This window comes from Onychomys torridus, chromosome 13 (assembly GCF_903995425.1).
Source record: "Onychomys torridus chromosome 13, mOncTor1.1, whole genome shotgun sequence".
In the NCBI taxonomy this organism is placed as follows: domain Eukaryota; kingdom Metazoa; phylum Chordata; class Mammalia; order Rodentia; family Cricetidae; genus Onychomys; species Onychomys torridus.
Window position 1 is genome coordinate 62,092,033 of NC_050455.1, and position 22,986 is coordinate 62,115,018.

The following is a 22,986-nucleotide window of genomic DNA, read 5'->3' on the forward strand; positions in this document are numbered from 1 at the left end:
TGGAGTATTTGCTTAGCAGGCACAAAATCCTGTGTTTGATCCCCAGCGCCACGCAAACCTGGGATGGTGGCACATGACTGTTACCACAGCATTCTGGAGGTGGAGGCAGAAGCATCAGAAGTTCAAGGTCATCCTTGGCTACACAACAAGTTCAAGGTTAGTCTGGGCTACATGAGACCCCATCTCAAAGGAAAAGAGGAAAGAGAAATATTCCCATTGATTGCCTTCCTTAGTTCATTAGCCCTCAAATCTGCTAAGGACAGGTCTAGTACATATCACCATAAACATACACCTCTGTAAGATAAAAGTGTCACCACTGTCTATTTGTGATGGACACACTGGAAAAAGGGATTTTTATTTCATTAATAAAGGAAAAAGTAGCAAAGTTTCAAGGTGGTATCACAATATTCAAAGAAATCAAAGTTGAATTATAAGTATTAACTTAAAGGCATAATAAAGATATTTGCATGAGGAGGCAAAAATCATCTTTCCTTTTTATACTACAGATCAAACCCAGTGCCTCAGACACTCTAACCACCAAGCTACACTCTCACCCTAAAATTTATAAAACTTTCTTGGGAAAGAAATATTCAAAACATTATGGTTAGATTCTAAGTGCATGCTTATAATCCCAGCTCTTAAGCAGGAGTTCTGTAAGCTTGAGGCCAGGTTGGGCTACACAGGGAGACTTGTTTAAAGGGGAGAGAGAAGATGGAGAGAGGGAGGGACTTGAGAGAGGTTTTTAAATTGATGAAGTCCTATCTTCATAGAGTAAGAAAACAGGCCACTCCTGTGTGGTGGTTAGGATGTGAATAAACATGAAAATGTATCTTACAAGTCAGATTTATTTCTTTCTGTCTTTTTTTAATTCTGAGATGAAGTCTTACTATGTACCCAGACTCTCCTGGATATCACAAATGGAAAGGAAACAGGTTTGTGCCGCCATGCCCGACAAAGACGTCACTAACACCCAGAGAGAGAACTGAAAAGAAGGACGGACTTGGGGACACAGAGATTTGAAGAGAAGAGCCCCAGTCAACTGTGCTCTACTAACCAAAACAGCCTCAGTGCTCCAAGATCCAACTCTAAACTGAAATAAAATCACTAAATTCATACTCTCAGAGACCATTTAGTGCTGTGGAAAGTGCTAATGGAAACAGTAGTTAAGGACTTGTCTGTTAGTGAGCATTTTATTTTGAAGCCCTATAATCAGTGTTTCTCTACATCACTCATCTACTTGCCCCTTTATGGTTTTCATTATTTTTATTGTGCCAAAAATAATACCTCAGTTTCTTACCGAGGATTTTTTGATAATAAACTTCTAGTTTTTGTTTATCCAATAAAATATCTTTATTTTAAGAAAATAGTGGAGGGAGGCCAGCCTTCATGTAAAAATATGCATGAATAAACTATACACATACACAAACATATGTATAAGAATCTATAAAATATCTCTATATATACCATCAATTTAAGTACATGGGAAAAAAGACTTTCTCCTCCGAGGCTAGTCCAGCACTCATGTCTTTCAGAATCACGCAGGTGGCTTCGCAATGCAGTGTCAGGGTCCACGCTGCCTCCTGACTTCGTCTATGGAAGCAGAGCCTGAAGCTCTCTGTCCACCTCCACACTCAGCTCACAGCACAGCTCCAGGGCCCTACACCTGAAGCAGAGACTCACCCTGGGTGGTAGAATTGTGAATATTTCTTCCCACAGTTATAAACTTCACTTGATGACTCATTTTTTCCAAATAACACCTGATGTGGCATTTCATTCTAACATGCCTGTCCTTTACCATCTACTAGAAGATTTAGCTTACCTATTAATTCAATTTATTACATCACTAACTTTGGCAAAGCATATATTCACATTGGGAATAAAAGGTTTGTGTCTCTGAACAGGCCTAGAATTTCGAGGTAACTGTTAGGCAGGACTAACCCAGACTGTGCAGAACATATGGCATTCGTGACTCCCACTGACTAAACTACGCGGAGCCACTGTCTCCCCTCAATCACTGCAACAAGAAAAACAAATCCATAATATCTAATTCCTAGTAGACTGCCCAGGACCATGTGTTGAAAGAATCCCAAATGTTGAATAAAATGCTAAGATAAAGCCCAGTGCAAATGTGCATTGACTAGTCCAGTGACACCCCCAACACGTTGTCATCGACACTGCATACAGACTGCCTTCATACATGTCAGGAACACAGATTCTATACAAACGCCAAAATGCCAGTTTTAGCCAAGAGGACCCAATCCTAGATACTTTGCCAATAATGGCAGTTAAGCTGGGCAAAGCTAAGTCCAACACTGGGTGGAGTGTTGGCTTCTATCTGTGGCAGAGACACAAGGAGTACCCCTGAAAATTTGATTATTTTGTCACATCTGCACTTTAAGAAGGATGCTGGGTATTTTTATCATTTAAAAATGATTTGTTAAAAATCTTGTTCCCTCTCACTACTGAGTCAGCTCAGCAACCCAGCTCCATCTTTAGGATTATTAGTGCCAAAATACTTTTAAGAAAAAAAAAAATCCAAAACCTAAAGAAAAAAAATTGCTCACCACCACCAACAACAACAAAAGTCTTAGCACAGGTCTGGCAACACAGGCACAATCGTGTCCACGCTTATACATTCAGGAGCACTGGCTTCCTTTCTTGATTGGAATGCCAATCACCATGAAATCTTCTGCTAGAGTCACCTCCTGGAGCCCTAGCACCGACTCAGCTTGCTTTCTCAGTCCCACAATGCCGTCTGTCTCCCCTTCCCTAGTCAAGGCTATTGGTTTGTATCTCTGACTGAAGTGAGTCAGGACCAGCCTCTTCGCACGGCACAGCTTCGCAAATGTCGCTGCCATCTGTGGCGTGCTGTGGCCATGCTCCTTCGCTTTGTCCATCTGAGAATCATCCAGAGTTGCTTCATGGATCAACAGGTCTGCTTCAAAGCACAGCTTCACTCCTCCATCACCCACAACCCCAGAACAGTCACCCAGTATGCAGATTTTTCTTCCAACCATAGGCTTTTTTAAGACGTCTTGGGGAGAAATTGTAACTCCATTATCCAAAACAACAGAAATTCCATTTTTCAGTTTCCCGTAGGCAGGACCTGGGGGTACACCTGATGATGAAACAGATTATATTACTTCAAGGATATGGAATTATGGTTTGTAAAGAGATGACTTTCACAGCATAGCAAACAGAAAATAGCAAAGGTATCTCCCGGGGTCTGGAGAGAGATGGCTCAGCAGTTAAGAGCATTTGCTGCTCTTCCAGAGGACCTGGAGTCAATTCCCAGCACCCACATGGCAGCTCACAAATGTCTGTAACTCTAGTTCCAGGGCCTCTGAGGGTGCCAGACATACATATGGTACACAGACATAATGCAGACAAAACACCCATACTCATAAAATAAAATAAAAAAAATTAAAGGCGTCCAATTATTTTCAAAACTATAAGAAATGCTTTCCTGTTTGTAGACAACTGGTTATTTAAACATTTTAAAAGTTCAGTGTTGACTATTGTTATGAACAATGGCTTTATGCTGGAAACCTTTTCCTAGCACATGTGTGAGCTGACTGTTAAGCTCTGAAGTATCACTTAGGCCTTACTATACTTGAGATACAAGCTTTGATTTTCTGTTCTGCATGAGAATAACAGTTCTTGGGGATCCTTTATTTCCTATGACATCAAAGAGTAGATCTAGAGAAACACATAATCAGTATCTCTAGTCAGAACAAGTGTCTATGAACGGACTTAATAGGAAACTTGTTAGAAAGGACTACTGGGATTCTAAGTTTGAGCTAGGGAGATGGTACAGCAGGATAAGACCCCTGCAGCCAAGCCTAACAACCTCAGGTTGGTACTGAGACCCACACGGCAGAAGGGGAGAATTGACTCCCAAAAGTTGTCCTCTGACTTCCACCTGATACCATGGCAAACACACATGCACATACCAAGCAAAACAACCAAAAATAAGGTCAAGGGGTAGTTCAGGCAATCATACATGATTAATCTTCTTGGTAGATGGTAGCAGTTCCAGATTTTTAAGCTTCAGTGTTATTTAATATAGACTAACTGTGGATAATACTTACAAACAAATACAAATTTCCAACACAGATCATGTTTAAAGTTTCCAAATATAGGATTTAGACAATATTTACATGACAAAAATACCTTCGACCTCTATCCCTTTCCTCATTATCTAGTATATTGTTTTAGTAGAGAAAAATAACTGAACATTAGATGAATCACTACCATTCTTTCAACAGGAATATTCACGCCATGCCAGGTGTAGTGGTGAGACCAGAAAAAGACCTCCATTTCTTGGGTCTCTTCACTTATGCATCATGGCCTCACATTCAAGGACTTTTGTCCATCTTGGTGTGTTTCCTTTCCACTATGATGAACCATGACCTGTAGAACTGGTTAAGGTGCAATGTTCTGAATGCTAAATTAATTCAATCAAGATTGAATGAGTGGGTCAGGTGGAGAAAAAGGAGACTCTGAGGTAGCTGGCTGCTGCTGCTGTATAGTAAAGACCCATGGCACAATCCTTACACTGAAGACGTCATTAAAGAGCCAGGGAGAGGCCTCAGTGGGAAAAGTGCCTGCTGAGCAAGCATGAGGACCTGAGTTCAGATCCCAGCACCCATGTCAAACCAAGGTGTGTTGGTGTGCATCTGTAACCTCAGCACTGGGGAATAGAAAGAGGTGGGTCCTAGGGTCTTGCTGGGCAGCCAATCTAGCCAAACTAATGAGCTCTAGGTTCAGTGAGAGACTCTGTATCAAAAAGGGAGAGAGTAATTGAGGACCCCTGATGTCAACCTCTGACCTCTGCATGCACATGCATGGATGCACACACACCTCACACAAAGATGTCATTGAAAACATACCTGAGGACTATGTACATTTCCAATTCCAATCAATCTTGAGGAAGAGGCTAGAGGATCATGAATTTTAATTTGAGCTACATAGTGAGTTGTAGGCCAGGCTGGGCTACAGAGTGAAACCCTGTATCAAACAAAAATAAAAATAGAAACAGATTTAAAAAACAAAACACAACAACTTCAAAAATAAGACATGAAGATTTGGAGTATAGCTTCCTGACAGAGCGCATGGGCTTGAACCCTAGCATGGCCAAAATAAAACAAAAAAGAAAAGCACAAGGAAATAAAAATAAATCCTGGACTTACCAGCCCAATTCAAACTACCCTGCCAACCAAGTCAGAGCTGGGCCTGGTCATACAGGCTGCATCCCAGCTTCTCAGAATGATCTCACATTCAAAGCCACCTTGGGCAACTTAGTGAGAACCTGGCCCAGGTGAAGAGACAAAAGAGTTGGAGATCTAGCTCCGTGGAAGATAGTGCTTGCTTAGCATGTGTCCTAGATTCAATTCCCAGTGCAGCCGAAAAGGAAAGAAAAAGGAATGTGAACCTAGGAAGCTAACAAGAAAAGATTCCAATATATTAAATATTCGAGTTTTGTTCTGAATAACACCATTGTACCCTAAAGATTTTCCTTAATAAGTCAATTTTGGGCCAAGGAAGTGAGTGCTTACTTTGACCACACAGGAAGTAGGCTCCCCTGACACTCCCAGTGGCTTCCGTTAAAACAGATCAGATAAAGAGAAGGAAAGGCAGACTCACCGAGGTCTTTCAGCTTCTGTGCATTGAGTTTACCTGCACGTTTCTTTTCCATAACTGAAAAGCCAAAGGACGGAATTCTGTGAAAGAGGCGAAACGCCTTTACAACAAACTGCTCATCATCAACCAGACAGTAGGAGTCCTCTTCTGTGTCTAACAAGATAGTTCGCCCCTGTCCTCTGGGAGAGCTGTCTGCTTCATTCACATGGGTAAATTCTCTTAGTTCCTCCACAGGACACTGATCAGCTGTAGGCACTATCTCATGGACCACATAAGGGAAAACCAACTCTGTGTGAGAGAGCTCCATGGTTCTCCAGATGAAATCCCGAAGTCCTACAGGGCCATAGATTTCAATAGGCTGCCTTGTGACCACAGAGCCACTCTGTAGGCTGATTGTACAAAGGAGGCCCGGGAGGCCGAAGAAGTGGTCTCCATGAAGATGTGTGATGAAGATCTTGGTAATTCTCCCTTTTGATCGAGACAGAAAAATATATTAGGAAACTTTTCAGAAATAAAAACCAAGATAAAACTATTCGACTCAGTATCCCCACCCCTCAGCCCCATGCTGGAAGTTAACCCTGTGCATACTACACAGTTGGTCTACCACTGCGCTGCCACCGAAGAACATCCTCAGTTCCACAAACAAAGCAACTTAAAACAACCCAAGAACTTACATATAAAGTAGTAAACTGAAATGAGATGTTCTGTATGTTACCATACACTTATTTATTCCTTTCATCTTGCTGTGTGACTTCAGAAAAAAGAGAGATAGGCTTTATTATGCTATACAGTCTGGTTGGTTGGTTGGCTAGCTGGTTTTGTTTATGTGTGTTTGTGTGGGGGTGCATGTGGTGTTGTGTGTATAGTCTATGCAATGGATATGTGGATATACATGCATGTAGAGTCCAGAGGAGGAGTTTGGGAGTCTTCCTCTACAGCTCTCTACCTTATTATCTTGAGACAGAGTCTCTCAGAAACCAAAAGCTTATCATTTGGGCTTGGCTGGATGACCAATGAGCTCCCAGGATCTGCCTCCCTGACTACCCACTAACCCTAGGGTTATAGGCACACCACAGATACATCCAGCTTTTTACACAGATGAGGGGATTTGAATTCAGGACCTCATGCTAGACAGCAAGCATTCTTATCCTTGAGACATCTACCCAGCCCTACTTGGTAGCTCTCTGAGATAAGCTCTCACTCTATAGGCCATGCTAGCCTGGAACTTGTGGCAATTCTCCTGCCTTAGCCTCCCAAGTGATAGGATTATAGGTGTAAACTACCAAGCCCAGCTTCACAGGATAGTTTAAATAATATTTTTTTCTATGAAAATCTTCAAATTATAGTGTTTTACAGCTTTTCAAGTGTTTTCCTACATATTCTCACATTTCAAATGTGAAAAATAAAAGTACACCAAGATAACCCACTTAACTAAATGGGCCTCAAGTGTCAAAGCATCTTCCAGTCACACTGTCCCCTATCAGTCCCTCTGAGATGAGCAAACGTGTACATAATGCAAAATGGAATGTTCCATGGCTCTAATTGACTGTATCAAGCCTAAACCCCAAAACTGCCTTCTAAGGTCTCCTTGCTGGACAGGGATTCGCTAACAAAGACTGAGCTATGTGTCCCAGTAAGGATGTGGAGGAAGGACAAAAAGGACACAGACTGTGAGGAGGAAGACTAAGAAAACTAGAAGAGGAATGAGTTAAGAATGAGGAAGGTTGTGGGCATCAGATGCCAGCATACAGACTACAGCAGATCCCTGATCAGACTATACAAGGGCACATGGGCCCAACTCTTGTTTCTAGGCTGAACCTACACAACAGCTTTTTCGTGCACACTGGCTTGGGTTTTAACTTGATTTAGCTAATGACAAACTGAATTCACTGCTGGTAAATGGCAGGATGCCACCTCAGCATTTTCTAAGATGCACCACAGGCATTTTGAAAGTAACAATCACAACCAGTACATTTCCAGTACAACAGGCTCAAGGGCCACCTATCTGAAGTATATGATACCATAAAAGAACAGGAGCAGTTTATTGATACCATAAAAGAACAGGAGCAGTTTATCATCACACTGTGATTTGTTCTGACAGCAAACGCTCTCAAAGCAGCTTCCCGGAATGACTACGCCCAGGCTGGCTCAGAGGCTGACTTGGGTTCTTGAGAACCCCCTCCCCTAGGAGGTGCTCTCTCGTTTCACAAGGTCTCTCTCTAGATGTCTTCCACATGCTGCCTTTGCTCTTCTCCAGGTTTGTTTTGTAATTTCTGTAGGGTGCTGGAGACTCAATCTAGGGTGCCACACACACTTGGCAAGCACTCCGTCACAGAGCTATACCCTGGGTCTCTTGTGAGCCTTCATTTTTGCTGGTTATTCTCTTTCAACTTCAAATGAAAGGATATTCCTTAAATTTCCCCATTTTCCCTTTCCAGGCTGTCTCTCAATATAACCCAAGGACTCCAGAAACAAAAGAATGACAGCAGCCATTGAGTCCAGGTCCCACACTGGCCTCAAAACTGCCAACGTCAGACTTTCTAGGCCTCCTCACTATATCTGCTGTAAAACAAAGCCAAAGCTGGATACAAAACAGCCTGGGAAGGAAGGCGAGTGCGGCAAACACAGGGAGAGAACTGCTTCCCACAGTTACCAGTTTCAAGAAGGGCAGGCATTTCATTTTCAGGAAATGTGGTTTCTGAGAGACAAGGAATGGCAACCAGTTACGAAAGGTATGAGGAAGCTATCCGATGAAGAGTAAAAATCACACTCGATTCCTCTCCCCTAAGAAGAAGGAAGTGGTGGGGAAACACTGGCCACAGAGAAGCAGAACACTAGGCATCCTTAGTTGGACATGATAATGCAACTAAATATACTGTCCCACAGTATATGAAATATCTGTTCAGCTAAAACAAAAAGCAGCTAATGTTGAGCAAAGTGTGGTTCCATTTAGGCAAATTACACACACTTTTATATATATCCATGCCATTACCACATCTGTATTCATAGAAAATGTACCTGTGGGGGAGGGGATGGGGGAAAGGTAGGGGTGGGGGCAGAAGGGGGGAGGACAGGGGAACCCATGGCTGATGTGTAAAATTAAAACACAAATATAATAATAATAAAAAAGAAAAAGAAAAAGAAAATGTACCTGTGGTAGGTATGGATATTAACTCAGCAGAGTGTTTGCCTATTACCCATTCACAAAGCCGTGAATTCACTCCCTAGTACTACATAAAACTGGATGTTATGGTGCATTCCTATAATCCCAGCACATGGATGTAGAGGCAGGAGGATTGATAGTCAAAGTCATGGGCTATGTAACAAGTTCAACGCTTCCTGGACTATATGGAACTCTGCCTCCTAGAAAAGAGAGAGAGGTATGTGTGTGTGTGTTGGGGTGGAGTGTGCATCTGTGTGAGGAAGACTTGGGCTTGTCTTTTTTTTTTTTTTTTAAAGATTTATTTATTTATACATACAGTGTTCTGTCTGCATGTGTCCTTGCAGGCCAGAAGAGGGCACCAGATCTTATTACAGTTGTGAGGCACCATGTGGTTGCTGGGATTTGAACTCAGGACCTCTGGAAGAGCAGTCTGTGCTCTGAACCACTGAGCCATCTCTCCAGCCCAAGGGCTTGTCTTATTTATACATTTTAGTTTTGTTTTATTTGAATTTCTTCAATAAAAATATGCATTCAAAAAATTTTCTAATTAAGAAGTTTTGTTCCTTTGAGACAAGGTCTCACGTAGCTCAGGCTTGACTCATATATAGAGAATAACCTTGAACTCCTAATCCTCTGGCTTCTACTACCTAAGTACTAAACTAACAGGAATGTATCACCAGAGCAGCCACAGCAATGTGTTTTTCTTCCTTCCCTTCCTCCCTCTAGCTCTTGTTCTCTCTCTCTCTCTCTCTCTCTCTCTCTCTCTCACTCACACACACACACACACACACACACACATACACACACACTCTTAAAATGGGCCAGGCCTCCTATTCCAACCACAAATTCAAGGCCTTCCTAGACTACTGAGTGAATTCCAGAATAGTCAATGGGGAACTTAGCAAAATCTTATCTCAAAATAAAAACCTAGAAAAAAAAAAAAAGTACTAGGATTTGGCTCAGTGGTAGAGTGCTCAATTGCCAGATTACACTTGCACACAGTCCCATTTTTAAATTTTACCACTGTGTTAAGATCGTGCTTTTGTAATGCTTTTAGAAATCACTTAATCCTCATTCCTTTTGCTTTGTTGATTTGGGTTTCAATGATGGGGACTGGAACATGGTGGTACATATCCTAAGCATGCAATTCTACCACAATTAGTGCCCCCTCCTTCATGCTGCAAGTATTTAAAAACCCCTCCTTTGTTTCCTGTATCTATGACTGACAGCTTCTGGTCCCTGGACACGAGAAGTATGTTTCTTTAAATACCAAGTGCACACCCTCTGGTGAGTTGTAGCAACTATGATTTATCAAGACCTCAAAAGTGGGAGACCCTAAATGTTCATCTGTTCACAATGAACAGGTGCTTATTAGGCATTTACCAGGTGTCACTAAACCTACCTGACTGAACATCAACGTGCAAGCACAAAAACAGACTACTTCAATAGCACAGTTCCAGACACAAATGAGGCTGGTAATAAAAATAGTATAAAATAAAGGAATGACTAGGGTAGGGAGAGGATACTTAACCCAGAAGGTTCAGAAAATCCTGAGGAAAGAGCCTTTGAGATGAGATTTAAATGATGAAAACCTGATAATTGATGAGCTATTAGAAATTATTTTTAAAGATTTAAATGGTGAGATGGAAGCAGCCACGTAGGATACAAATTATTTAATATATATAATTCCTTCAATTATTTTTTTTTTTTTTGGGGGGGGGAGACAAGGTCTCATTGTGTAGCTCAGGCTGTCCTCTAACTCACAATCCTCTCTACCTCCTGAGTTCTGGGATTCCAGGCAAGTGCCACACACCTGGTTTATGACCTTTCTTTTAGGCAGTTTGTATCCCTGTTCTTTGGGACAAGAAGAGCAAATTTAAGCCTGCTGCTCTGCTGAGGTCAAGCCTGAAATACACCTGGGCCCAACACCAGGTCTGCCTGGCTCCAGGCTGCGAGCTTTCAGCACGGGTTCCTCTGCTCCAGGGGCTAGTCTTGGCTTACTACTCCACTCTCCCCAGGCCAGGGATTTCCCTCTCAGCAATTCACAGATAAACTTGTCCGAGATGGCGACCATGACAGCAAGAGCGGCAGTGTCCTCCTCGTCTGCCCATCTCCTGCCCTTTGCATTCTCCCACCACTACCTCCCGGTGGAGACCAGTGTGGCCACCACTCCGTTAGGTCAGGGTCCGTCTGCTACACCTCTTGTCTCTGATGTCCTGCAGGCCCAGGCCTTCGAAATCCTCCTCTCACACTCACAGGCTAAGCGAGAAGCAAGTAAAGGGATATGTGACATTCAGCAGGCACTGCTGGATGCCTGAGATTCTTTCAAGTCTTGTCAGATGGAGCTCTGCTTCAGAAGCGGATGCTTCTTTAGGGCTGTTCTGGAAGAGTCAAGACCTGAAACACGACCGAGGCGGCCAAATCTGAGTAAGTGGGATGCACACTGACCTGCTTTAAGCTGGCTTTTCATAAGCTGAGTCTGTGTTCCCTCCCCACAGTCAAAGAGCCAGCACTCGCCCTCACACCGGAGAACCACAGCTGAGGCACCCCGGGTTGGGGATGGGTACGCGGCTCCTGTCCCAAGGAAAGTCACATCCATAGACATCTTCCACCCTGCAACAGAAATATCACTGGGGTATTAAAAAATCACTGCACCAAAACACATTCCTCTGAGATTTACTGACTCTATCTACATGGAGCTATACCTTTGATCCCTAGTTATTTTCTGGTTAAAAGGATCTGTTTGGTGGTTTAAAACAGTGCCAGTACTCTACCACTGAACTATAGCCCCAGTCCTGGATATGTTTTAACTAGTTAAAACTACAGGTCACCAGACCTTATATACACACACACACACACACACACACACACACACACACACACACCACTACAGTTCTGGGACTCATCAGGTTAAGCCACTTGCCACTACACCTGACAACCTGAGTTTGACTCCTGAATCCACATGGTGGAGGGAACCAGGTCCTTGTTGCCCCCTGACCTCCATGCTCCCTCCAGACACAAATAAGTCAATAAATATACATTGTTAAAAACCTATAGTTGAAGGGCTGGGCATTAGCTCAATGGGTAGAGCTCTTGCCTGGCACGCACAAGGCTCTGGGCTTAGTACCCGGCACTACGAGTAAAACACTGTAGTTGAATTCCAACCCTACGACAATTTAAAAAAGACAAACTACAGAGACAGTAAAAAGATGCACCCATTTGCATCAATTGCCAGTGATACCTGGGAGAGGATTAATAGAGGAAGCACATTTTTAAGAAAACAAAACCATTCTATAAGACACAATCAACTCAGCAATGCCATTATATGGAAATGGTCATGTAACTGGTATAGCACTTACCAAGGACATAGAAAGCTCTGGATTTGACCCCAGTACCACATATACAGACAGAGAAATGTTATTATGTATCGGTACACACAGTGCACAACACAAAAATTCAAATAACATTTGTTAATAATTGTCAAAGCTGGCTCATGAACTGACCAGACTAACGTTAGTACAGAAGAAAATGGGGAGTGAAGGCCTATGAGAAGGCTCCATACTTGTTTGTACTAGTTCATTGTTTTTCTAAGTTCTAATAAACACTGAGCCCCACCTGGGTTTGGTTCTGGCTAAGGTTTTGAACAAGAGATAGTGTTTGACCATGCTCCCCACGTGGTGGCCATGGTGACCAGCCCTTCCTCTGAAGGATCAGAGTGCTGGATAACAGTGTTGATATTTCACAGCAATGCAGATGACGTCCTTCCCTCAAGGGCAGAGTTCATGGTTGGTTGGAGTGCACCTTTGCCTTCTTCCCCAAGTCCCCTGCTCAAACACAGGCCCCGTGCACAGGCCAGAACAGCTGCCATAAGCATACCTCCAGCTGGGACTGTATCTGCTCTTTTCAGTGATCTGCAACCCAGTCAATGCGCAGATTTCTGCCAACTCCTGGCACTATCTCACTGGTTCTAGGCACCGTGCCACCTCTGATCTGTGTCTGTGACGGGAGATGTGCGTCACATGCAATAAATGAGATTTAGCAGAAACTTATGAATAACCAGTTCCACACGAGATAGAAATTTAAATACAAAAAAAAAGGTAAGATATGCTTTTAAAAATCAGAAGAGTGCTGGGGATATAGTTCAATGGGTGAGCCTTTGCCTGGCATGTAAGAGGCTCTGGTTCCATCCCCAACACTGGGTGGGGGGATCAGGAGAGTATGTCTTTGGGGAGTGGGAAAGTCTTCCTTGCAAAGGCAAGAAGCTCTGACGTTAAAAACAATGTTACACCATTTTGTAACTTCTGTGTATCAAAAACTCAGTCAAATAACAGAGAAAGTAAACATCCACAAAACCTCAGGCTGAGAGAAAACACTCAGAAGGAGCAGAAAGATTTTTTTAGAAGTCAGATGACCAGGACTGTGGTGATATTTTGTTTGTGCTCTAACAAAGCTTGCCTGAAGATCAGAGGGTGGAGCTAGCCTTTAGGTAACCATAGAGGTCTGGAGGTCTGTATAGAAGGAGGCAGGAAGTGATATGGCTGGGCGGAGAGAGGAATATAAGGCAGGATGAGGTGGGGAGAGGGGTGGAGACAGGAGCACGGCCCTTTTTGGTTTGAGGAGTCAGAGAGGTAAGAGGTGACTTTGGCTGCTCCTTCTCTGATCTTCCAGCATTTAGCCCCAATATATGACTCCAGGTATTTCTTATTAAGACCAATTAGAATTTGTGCCACACAGGATGCCTGCTGCTAGGTAGGGCCTTCCAAATGTGAGGAGAGAGGCTGCACATGTGAAGTCTCAACAGCATGGCTGCCTAAACAGGGCCTACAAATGATAATACCAGTCCACATGGCCACATGGATGGCAGAAATTTCAAAAGGTGCCACCCCTAGATGAAGAGCTACAATCAATGGATGCTTGGGGAGGAAGAATCCGTTTTCTTCAGCTACCTGACAGGCTATCTGCTGTGTCCTACATGGATCCAGGGATGGGCCTGACTGAGGCAACAAGGGAACAGAGACAAGACAGACATACATAGACATACACAGATAGCTGGAGTCGGGTGGACTGGGCTATCTGACGAACAGGCCCAACACCCCAGAAGCTCAGTGTGTTTACTATACAGAGTTGAACAGAGGATTATTGCACATAGCTGAACAAGGAGGCAGGGTTATTACATACAGCTGGATCAAGGAGGCAGGTTTAGCAAATCTCAGCAGGAGCAGTCTCTGGACGGGAGCAGTCTTCAGCCCTTAAAGGGGGATAGTGCTAAGGTGGACATCAGCACATACCGTCAACACTCACACTTGGACTCCTGAGGAAGGCTTGGCCATCCCACTGAGCCTCACTCTGGGTAGGGAGGGGTAGGTAGGCTTTGCGCTTTTCCCTTGGGTCTAAGGCTAAGGTCCATGACGTGGCCATGTCAACAGCACACATTCACTCAGGGCTTCCTCCACTCCCGTTATCAATCCCAACTGGTCAGCCCTAAATACATGCACACATAAGCAACACTAAATGGATTCAGTAGGTTGTCTATACCTATTTGTCCATATATGTGGAACAGTAGTAATTAAAGAAGAGGTCATGAATTTGTAGGAGGCGGCAGGGGTGAATTGGGAAGGGGAAAAGGGAGAGGTGGAAATATAAATACAGTACTTGTTATGAGATCCTCAAAATTTAAAGAAAGTAAAAATTGTTAAGAGATTAAAGCCTCTTAAAACATTTATGTGGCGCTAGAGAAGTGGTTCCTTGGGTTCCAGCCCGAAGACCTGAGTTCAATCCCTAGAACCCACAAGGCAGAAATCGAGAGTCAACTCTCACAAGCTGTCCTGACTGCCCCACGTGCCCTTTCCAGCTCAGGTTAGTCTATGGAAATGCACTTAATAAAAGATACTGACACACACAAAAGCAAAGAAGATATACACCAAATCATAGAATACGTTCAAAGACTAATGGGCATTAAAACTGCTCAGCAACTTAAAAAAACAAACATGAGGTTTTCTTGCCAAAAGTAGAACCACAACCAGAAAAGGCTAAATACCGCTTTACTAAAGAATTCCAGGGAGATTATTAAAAGGGGGGGAGGGGCAATATGCAGGTTGTAGGAAAATATACGTAGAACACATGGCTTGTACAAGGGGGAAAAAGAGACGGGATTAGGCGAGCAAAAGAGACGGAAGACATCACTGGTCTGAAATATGTGTACTTGTATGGCTCCAGATTTGGATTAAATTAAGGGAAGAGACAGTAGGGGAAATGTAAACACTGATTGGAAATAGATGATAACATGAAATGCTAACTAGATGGATGATGACTTTATGTTTTTTAAAAAAAACAGCTATCTTGTCTTATAGACAAGCATTTATCAGATGCAACAGGACAGTTCAAAAAGGCTTTAAAACAGTGGGAACGAGGGTAATGGGTGAAACAAGCTTGACCATGAATTGGGGATTTTTCTCCATGTATGCTTGAAAATTTCTCCAATAAAAAGTTTAAAAATAGACTCAATAATCAAAACCCTCCTGGTAGGTCAGGTGGCAAACAGCAATTATTTAAGCAATGGTGGTTTTGTTGACATGCATCTAGGTATTAGGAATTAAATGCGAGCAAACCACATTCGGTCCCTGTCTTCTTGGGAAAACAAAACAACCCAGCTGCTCGCTTTCTCGAGACTCTCATCCACGTTCGAGATAGTGCGTAGTAATTTCGGTCTTGACAAGGCTGTCACTTGTCACTTGGGGCCTGGCTGCAGATCACAATCTCTGCTGACCGTGGGGCCTCCCGCAGCGCCTGGGTGACCTCTGGAGACCGGCCGCTCCTCGGTATCCAGGATGGCAGTGTCAGGCCTGGGGTGCAGGAGGGTGATGACGCCGCCCTTCATTTTTTGCGACTGAAGGGGCTGCGTGGGCCTGAGAGTGAGTGGCCAGGCCTGTGGCCACCGCAAGCCCAGGGCACCACGCGGCGCGTCCTCGCTGTCTGGCGCTCCCGGGACCTCGGCGGCCGCCCCGCGAGCCTGCGAGTTCCGAGGAAGCGCGCCCGCCCCCCCTCGGGCGTCCTGCCCCACTCACCCTCTCTGCGAGGCCCGCCGGAGCCGAGGGAGGCGCAGGCCGGCTCCGAGGCCCAGCAGTGCACGAGCGGCGGCGCGCGGCCGGAAGTGCGCCGCCCCGCGGCCCGGCGCTGCCGCTCTAGGCGCGCGGGAGGTGCGCGGGAGGTCCGCGCTCGGTGGCCCCCGCCCGGCCACCGTGGCTGCACCGCCTGCAGAGGGGTCGCGGGTCCCCACTCACTTCCAAGTCTCTCTGGCGGTGTCGGCTGGGACCCCAAAGTGAAAATGTTTACTCTTCCGCATTGGGTTTGATTTTCGGGCCCAGTTTCCCCTGATGTGTGGCACATACACGCGCTTCGATAAGTTTTGAGTCTTTGGTTGGGGAGAATCTTTCAACGGCAACACCAGAAAGTGTAAGCTTGTGCTTCGAGAGGGAAACACTTGGCATCGGAGTGCATTATCAGCATAACCACGTGCCTCCTAAACCTCTGACCGTATTTAAGGATTTGGTTTGGTTTGGTTGTTTGTTTGTTTTGAGACAGGGTCTCACTATGTCACTGTGGCTAGGTTTGAACTTGCTATGTAGACTATGCTAGCCTGGAAGTCACCAAAAACCATCTGGGTCTGCCTCTGTCTCCCAGAGCTGGGATTAAAGGTGTAGGCGTGTTTCAGTTTGCTATTTAGGGACAAACTTTTATCACAGCTGCAGAAATGAAGCTAGAACATTAATATTGGCTTCCACGTTGTCTCGGTTTTTTGTTCTTGTTCTTCTGGCTGGAGATCTACTTAGTGTTTGTAAGTGTCACTGGCACAAAGATAGTAATCTCTTAGATGTATCCGTGCCCAGTTCTTAAATTAGAAGGGACTTCATTGGCTCTTCCTGGAAGGCGTGCGTGAGAGAGGATCACCGGCCGCTTGATCTCCAGCTCACATTCCTGTTAATGTGTGGGATAAGCCCAAATCTATCCCCCAAAGCTGCGAATTCTGGATCTAAAACCTGTTAGGAATGGCTGCTTCTGTACTCTCTCTTGACCCTACATTGTAGACGCACTCTCTGTTCATTTCCTACCTACTCAAGGTGGTTGTTGGTACTCTTGTTTTCTCTCTGTCAAGCTAGTAGCTTCAGCAAAGGGAACCCTGCCTCCTCGCAGGTGATTTACAGGTCTGCTTTATAAATCTCCTCAAAGACAACTCTCCCTGTTTCTTTCCCCTCCTCAATGCTGTGTTTTTAACCTCTAACTTTTCTCTTCCTGAGACTCTAGTCTCCCGTCTTAATTCTGGAGTCTCACTAAATGATGTTTTGAAGAACTTCCATAACTTTTAAGGCTAACATAGGTAAATTTAGACTTCAGGAGTTCTCATTCGAGTTTGTTCAAACCTCAGCTGCTCTATGTGTCTGTCCTTAAACTTTGCACTGGACAGACAGTGGTATCTGATCCAGGTGGAGAATTCTGCATCAATTCTCCAGCTTTACACTAGATGGACCATGTGTCTGATCCATGAGTGTAAAAATCACCTCTGATGCTACAGGAAATGATGTCCCTTGCCCAACAGTGACTATCTGGACGGGCCAGCAATTCCTGGCCCAGGGATGGAACTATCCCAGATTGGCAACTAGATGGACTGGTGTTTGATCCAGGAATCTATGCTTATTTTGTCTCTTTCCCTTTCCTTCTAGAAGCATGCATGGCTTAGCCTCATTATAAATTTTAAAAGTAAAACATTTTGGCCTAAAATGATTTTGAGAAAGGCATGTCCATCTCTGAGGGCACACCATACAGGTACTTTAAATCTGTAGGATGAACTTCCCATTTTGACTTTTTTTGTTTTTTGGGTTTTTTGTTTGTTTGTTTGTTTGTTTGTTTTTCAAGACAGGGTTTCTCTGTGTAGCTTTGCATTTTTCCTGGAACTCACTCTGTAGCCTGGGCTGGCCTTGAACTCACAGAGATCTGCCTGGCTCTGCCTCCTGAGTGCTGGGATTAAAGGCATGCACCACCACTGACTGGCTTCTTTGGTTTTTCTTAATCAGTCTTTATGTATGACTATATATAAGTATTCATTGTTTGCATCTGCTTGTTTTTTGTTTGTTTCTGTTTCCATGGAACAAATTGGATTATAAATGATTTTTCATGTAAAGTAAAATGGCTAAATTAAAGTTGTCAGATGCCTTTTACTGCTCAAACAGAAAACAGAAAATCATCTTTAACTGACTTGTACACAACACATGTTCCATACTTGTGTTAATGCAGATATATATGTTACCTTTACAAGTTGGCGTGTTTTCAGACAAAAGGACCAGACTCCAATGAAGACAAGTAACCAGGTGATCCAGCCTCTCGGTGTAGCAGGAATCTTAAAAGGTCTTATTAATAAAAACAAACCTGGAACCAGTTATTGGGGTGAATGCTGAAAGATCAGAGAAGCAGAACAAGTCACAGCTAACCTCACCTGGATAACTTCTCAGCCGATTCTGTTTCCTCAACCTGGAAGCCTCTGAATCCTCATCCGAATGGATCTCAGCTGAACTGCTGCTAAAAGCTAAACGTTTAACGAGACTTAGTTCCTGGTCCTCACGCCTTATATACCTTTCTGCTTCCTGCCATCACTTCCTGGGATTAAAGGCGTGTGTCACCATGCCTGGCTGTTTCCAGTATGGCTTTGAACTCACAAAGATGCAGACAGATCTCTGCCTCCAGAATGCTAGGATTAAAGGCATGTGTGCCACCATTTTCTGGCCTCTATGTCTGTCTAGCAGCTGTTCTGTTCTCTGACCCCAGGTTAGTTTATTAGGGTGCACAATATATTGGGGGACACAATATTGCCATCTCAAAGTGCTTCTGTTGCAGTTTCCCCAACATTCTGCATCCAGGACAACTTCAAAGTGGCTAGCTGAGATGGTTCAACCACATACACTCCAGCCAGAACTTCAGATAAGTCCTGCACTTTCCCATCACACAGAGACTGTACAACAAGAACTTCAGATAAGTCCTGCACTTTTCCATCACACAGAGACTGTACAAGAAATGATACAGATAGCTCCCCTAGGACCTGACCATTATCTCAATTTTCTCAGGGTCCCCTAAAGATGCTGTTGCCCCCAGACAACAGGAAGCAGTCTGGAGAACATGATGCCCACATTCCCAAGAGTTGCAGTAGGTGGTTTTTGATCATTTAATGGATTATGGGTGTTTGTCATTGTTTATAGGGGTTGGTTACAAGTTGTTGTTGGTCATGGTCATGAAAAAAGTTGAACAAAGGAGATTAGATTCAGATCTCTTTCTGAAGAGGAAAATGGGGGATATAGTATAGAAATGATGGATAAAAGGGTAGATTGTTGAGTCTACTTTTGAACAACTACTAGTCTCAAATATTTTACATTGGTATGGGTTTTTATATATTGATACAAATTTCAGATTATTTTTGTTATGCTGTATATATGTGTCTACTCTTGTTTAAGGTATGGTACCAGTGCAGCTCATTTTAAAATGTAATGTAAATTTCTAGTCCTTGAAAGATATTTAGAATAATAAAGAAAGACAGGTTAGTAGTTAGTCATCTATAACAATCAAACTTATAGTCAGGTTATGTATCTCTTCAAGGTCAAATAGAGATATATTTTAAATAGATAGATGGTCTTTGAACATTTCAGAGACCTGCAGAATATGGCATTTAAAATGTTTTCATAACACAAGACTTTTCATGACAGTGAGATACTTCTGTTTCTGGCAGCACTAATTTACTTCAAAAAAGCATGATGGACTTTGAAGAACCTCCATATGGAGTTTGCTTTCAATGTGACAAAGTTAGCCATTTGGGCAACAAACTGCCCTTGCCTCGACTGCTGACGTAGCTGTCCAAACTGGACAAGCAGGAACCAAAAGAGAACAACTGCCAAACTTTGTCAGACAAGGCAGGACAGTCCTTCAAAATTCCTGCTTCACAGAAAAGTCTGTCAGATATTCTAGGCCTGTAAATTGAAGGTGGATGTTCCAACATTGCAGAGAAACCTTGGGTCACTGTCCAGACAGCCAGATGTCTCTGTCATTTCTATAGTTTTGGGAGTTTTTTGCTCTGCACTTCCTGTTGACTCAGGTAATATTATTTCCTTCTTGGGTCTTTGATGGGGTTGAAGATTAGATAGTTATAGTTACAGTTTTCCTTGTTACCAAATTTGAAAAAGAAACTCACAAAAGAGGTGTAAAGTGTATAATGTTGGGAAACATAAAAGCTTAAGTTGTTTATCCAAGAAAATGTTTTAAGTTCTAAAAAGATATTGTTAGGATGGTAGTACAAGTTATGATAGAAAATGGTTTAGGTATAAAACTTGGTATTAGTCAAGATAAGATAAGTAATAGAGTATTTTCTCTGAATATGCCAAATACAAATGGATTGGACATTGTGAATATAATTCTTACTTGATAACTGTTCTTATAGTATATAGTTTTACTATGTTAGAGTTCAAACCTTTCCTTTTTATTTAGACAAAAAGGGGGAATGTTGTGGGATATTTGTACACTGTGAAGATGTATTGCTGTGATTGGTGTAATAAATAACTGAATGGGCCAATCGCTAGGCAGGAAGGATAGGTGGGACTTCTGGGGATAGAGAAAAAGAGGAGGAGGGATCTAGGCATGTGAATTACACCAGTGAGATGCCAATGAGACACAGGGAGTCGGACATACAGAATGAAAGAAAGGCAAAAAGCCACATAGTAAGCATAGATGAATAAAAACAGGTTAATTTAAGTTATCAGAGTTAGGGGGCAAGCCTAAGCTAAGGACAAACTTTCACAATTAATAATAAGACTCCATGTCATTACTTGTGAGCTGGCAGCCCAAAGAAAAATCCGATTCAATGCCCTCAATCCACTCCTCCTGTTTCTGTTCAGAAAGGGGCAGGCCTCCCATGGGTATAAAAATATTGACGGCTTCACGAATTTGCATGTCACCTGTGCACAGGGGCCATGCTAGGCTTCTCTGTACTGTTCTAATTTTAGTATGTGTACTGCTGGCATGAGCACCCTTAAGACTTTTTTTTTAAAAAATGTATCTTATGGGTGTTTTATCTACATGAATGCCTGTGCACCACTTGCATGCAGCACCCATGGAGGCCAGAAGGGGGCACCAGATCTTCTGCAACTGGAATTGCAGAGAGCTAGGAGCTACCATGTAGGTGTTGGGAACCAAACCCAGGTCCTCTGGAAGGACAGCCAGTGGTCTTAACTGCTGAGCCATCTCTCTAGCCCCTCTTAATAACCTTTTAAGATGTAGCCTGAAAGCCACCAAAATGGAGCCATATCTAATACTAACAGCAATTGCAGGTCTTCCTTGAGCCCACTCAACATTTGAATATGTTTTGGTTCTTTCTGACCAGCTCACTTTCTCTTAACCCTCATCTCATGCTTAAAGCCTGTATTAAAATACTTTGTGTGTGTGTGTATGTATGTATGTATGTATGTATGTATGTATGTATGTATGTATGTATGTATGTATATATATATTTATTTATTTTTGAGACAGGGTTTCTCTATATAGCCCTGGCTGTTCTGGAACTTGCTATGTAGACCAAGCTAGCTGAGAATTCACAAAAATCTACCTATCTCTGTCTTCTGAGTACTGAGATTAAAGGTATGCATCACCATACCTGTACTGTATTAAAGTATCTTGAACAAAATCTCCAATTCTGCTTCATACTGATGAGTTCTTAAGTTCTTTTCCATACTGAAACCATGATTCTCTGTTTGTCCTAAGTCGAGGTTCCTAAAAGATTATGGGAATTCTTCAGGGTTCTGAAGGTAACATCATAGAGCTCAGCTCCCTCATCTGACTTCTGACAATGTCCAGCATCCCCTGTGGGTCTTGGATTCATCTTCCAAGGATGGAGGAGCTAATATCCAAGCTGGGAGGAGGACCCTCACCAGAAACCAACCAAGATGGTTTAGCTGTCGTATAGCTTTAGCCTCTAGAGCTATGTGAAAACAAATTTCTGTTGTTTAATTGCTCATCTCTAGTATTTTACTATGATAGCCTGTCGCGCCCGCCTCGACCAGCAAGGAAGACGTGACACCCGGATCCTTCTCATTACAGTTTAATCAGACCTTTGATTAGTTACATTGTGTCTCTCTCCCTGGGGCAAGCCTCTCCCAGCACCTAAGTAGGGCTGGGCTGCCAACCCCAGGCAGCCACGTGGGCACTGTCCACAGGTTCACGCATATGCCAGCAACACACGAATCCAGCCACAGCCAAATAAGGAGCTGTTTACCATAAAGAGTGTTTGCCATCGGGAAGGCAGAGGGTAGAAGCCAGCACCATCTTTAGGGTGCGGCTACACGCGGCTCTCTACAATAGCCCTCTAAAACTAAGGCTGACTAATAATATAAGTCTGCTTGTTAATAAAATATTTGCTTATTGAATGTTTACATATGATAGTTGTTTTAGGACTTGTTTTCATTAATTCCTAGTCATAATGCAGTAGAGGGTACCTGATCCTTACTCACGTAAAACGTTTTTGGTATTGCCATTAAATTTAAAGTGCCTTTTTAAAGAGCATGTTTCCAGGGACTGGAGAGATGGCTCAGTGGTTAAGAGCACTGACTGCTCTTCCAAAGGTCCTGAGTTCAATTCCCAGGACCCACATGGCAACTAACATCTGTCTGTAACTCCAAGATCTGACACCCTCACACAGACATGCATATGGGTAGAACACCAATGCACATAAAATAAAAGTAAATAAATTACTTTAGAAAAGAGCATGTTTCCAAACTGTTTGAGGTTATTTCACAGTATAGACTGAAGTTGGGACAGTAAAATCTGGGGCACGTGAGGGGTGGGGGGAGACAGGGGGGACAGGGGGCGGGGAATGGCACGTATTAATACAGAAAATCTAATGACCTTACCAATAGTTCCCATCATTTTAGTGTTTCCTATCTGCAGACGCAGTTCCAGAATCATCTGTGCTAGCCTGGGCCTTCCAAGAAACACACAAGATGAAATTAAACATGCAAGGAACGTATTAGGAGACATGTTTGTTCAGAGCAGGAAGGGAGCGAGCAAGGCTGTGAGAGCCTTCAAAACGCAGTGGAAATGTGATGCCGTGTGAAGGAGACAGGGAAGGAAGACAGGTGTGGACAAGGAAGCACGTT

At 43.4% G+C, this 22,986-nt stretch overlaps 1 protein-coding gene and 1 non-coding gene across 4 annotated transcripts; both read right to left on the reverse strand.

Annotated features, from left to right (window-relative positions):
• Positions 1-158: 158 nt before the first annotated feature.
• Positions 159-15,955, reverse strand: Elac1 (elaC ribonuclease Z 1). 3 transcript variants are annotated; one of them, XM_036204854.1, is made up of 4 exons: positions 15,871-15,955; positions 11,255-11,419; positions 5,647-6,111; positions 159-3,118 (listed from the first exon to the last, which is right to left on the reverse strand). In XM_036204854.1, the coding sequence occupies exons 2-4, from the start codon at positions 11,409-11,411 to the stop codon at positions 2,637-2,639; spliced, it is 1,104 nt and encodes a 367-aa protein (XP_036060747.1). In that variant the 5' UTR covers positions 11,412-11,419; positions 15,871-15,955; the 3' UTR covers positions 159-2,636. The 3 variants fall into 3 exon arrangements, with proteins under 3 accessions (XP_036060747.1, XP_036060746.1, XP_036060748.1); XM_036204853.1 differs by lacking the exon at positions 15,871-15,955 and adding an exon at positions 15,415-15,566; XM_036204855.1 differs by lacking the exon at positions 15,871-15,955 and adding an exon at positions 12,422-13,227.
• A 4,803-nt stretch (positions 15,956-20,758) lies between these two features.
• LOC118595072 lies at positions 20,759-20,865 on the reverse strand. The gene has a single exon (XR_004946448.1). It is a non-coding gene; the product is annotated as a U6 spliceosomal RNA (small nuclear RNA).
• Between the last annotated feature and the right edge of the window lie 2,121 nt (positions 20,866-22,986).

Coding starts and splice junctions, on each gene's coding strand:
- Elac1 (XM_036204853.1), bottom strand. CDS start 15,481: ATGAGAGTCTCGAGAAAGCGAGCAGCTGGGTTGTTTTGTTTTCCCAAG. Junction 11,420..15,414: donor GAAGACAGGGACCGAATGTG/GTTTGCTCGCAT, acceptor TTTCTGTTGCAG/GGTGGAAGATGTCTATGGAT. Junction 3,119..5,646: donor ACAGAAGCTGAAAGACCTCG/GTGAGTCTGCCT, acceptor TTTCATCATCAG/GTGTACCCCCAGGTCCTGCC.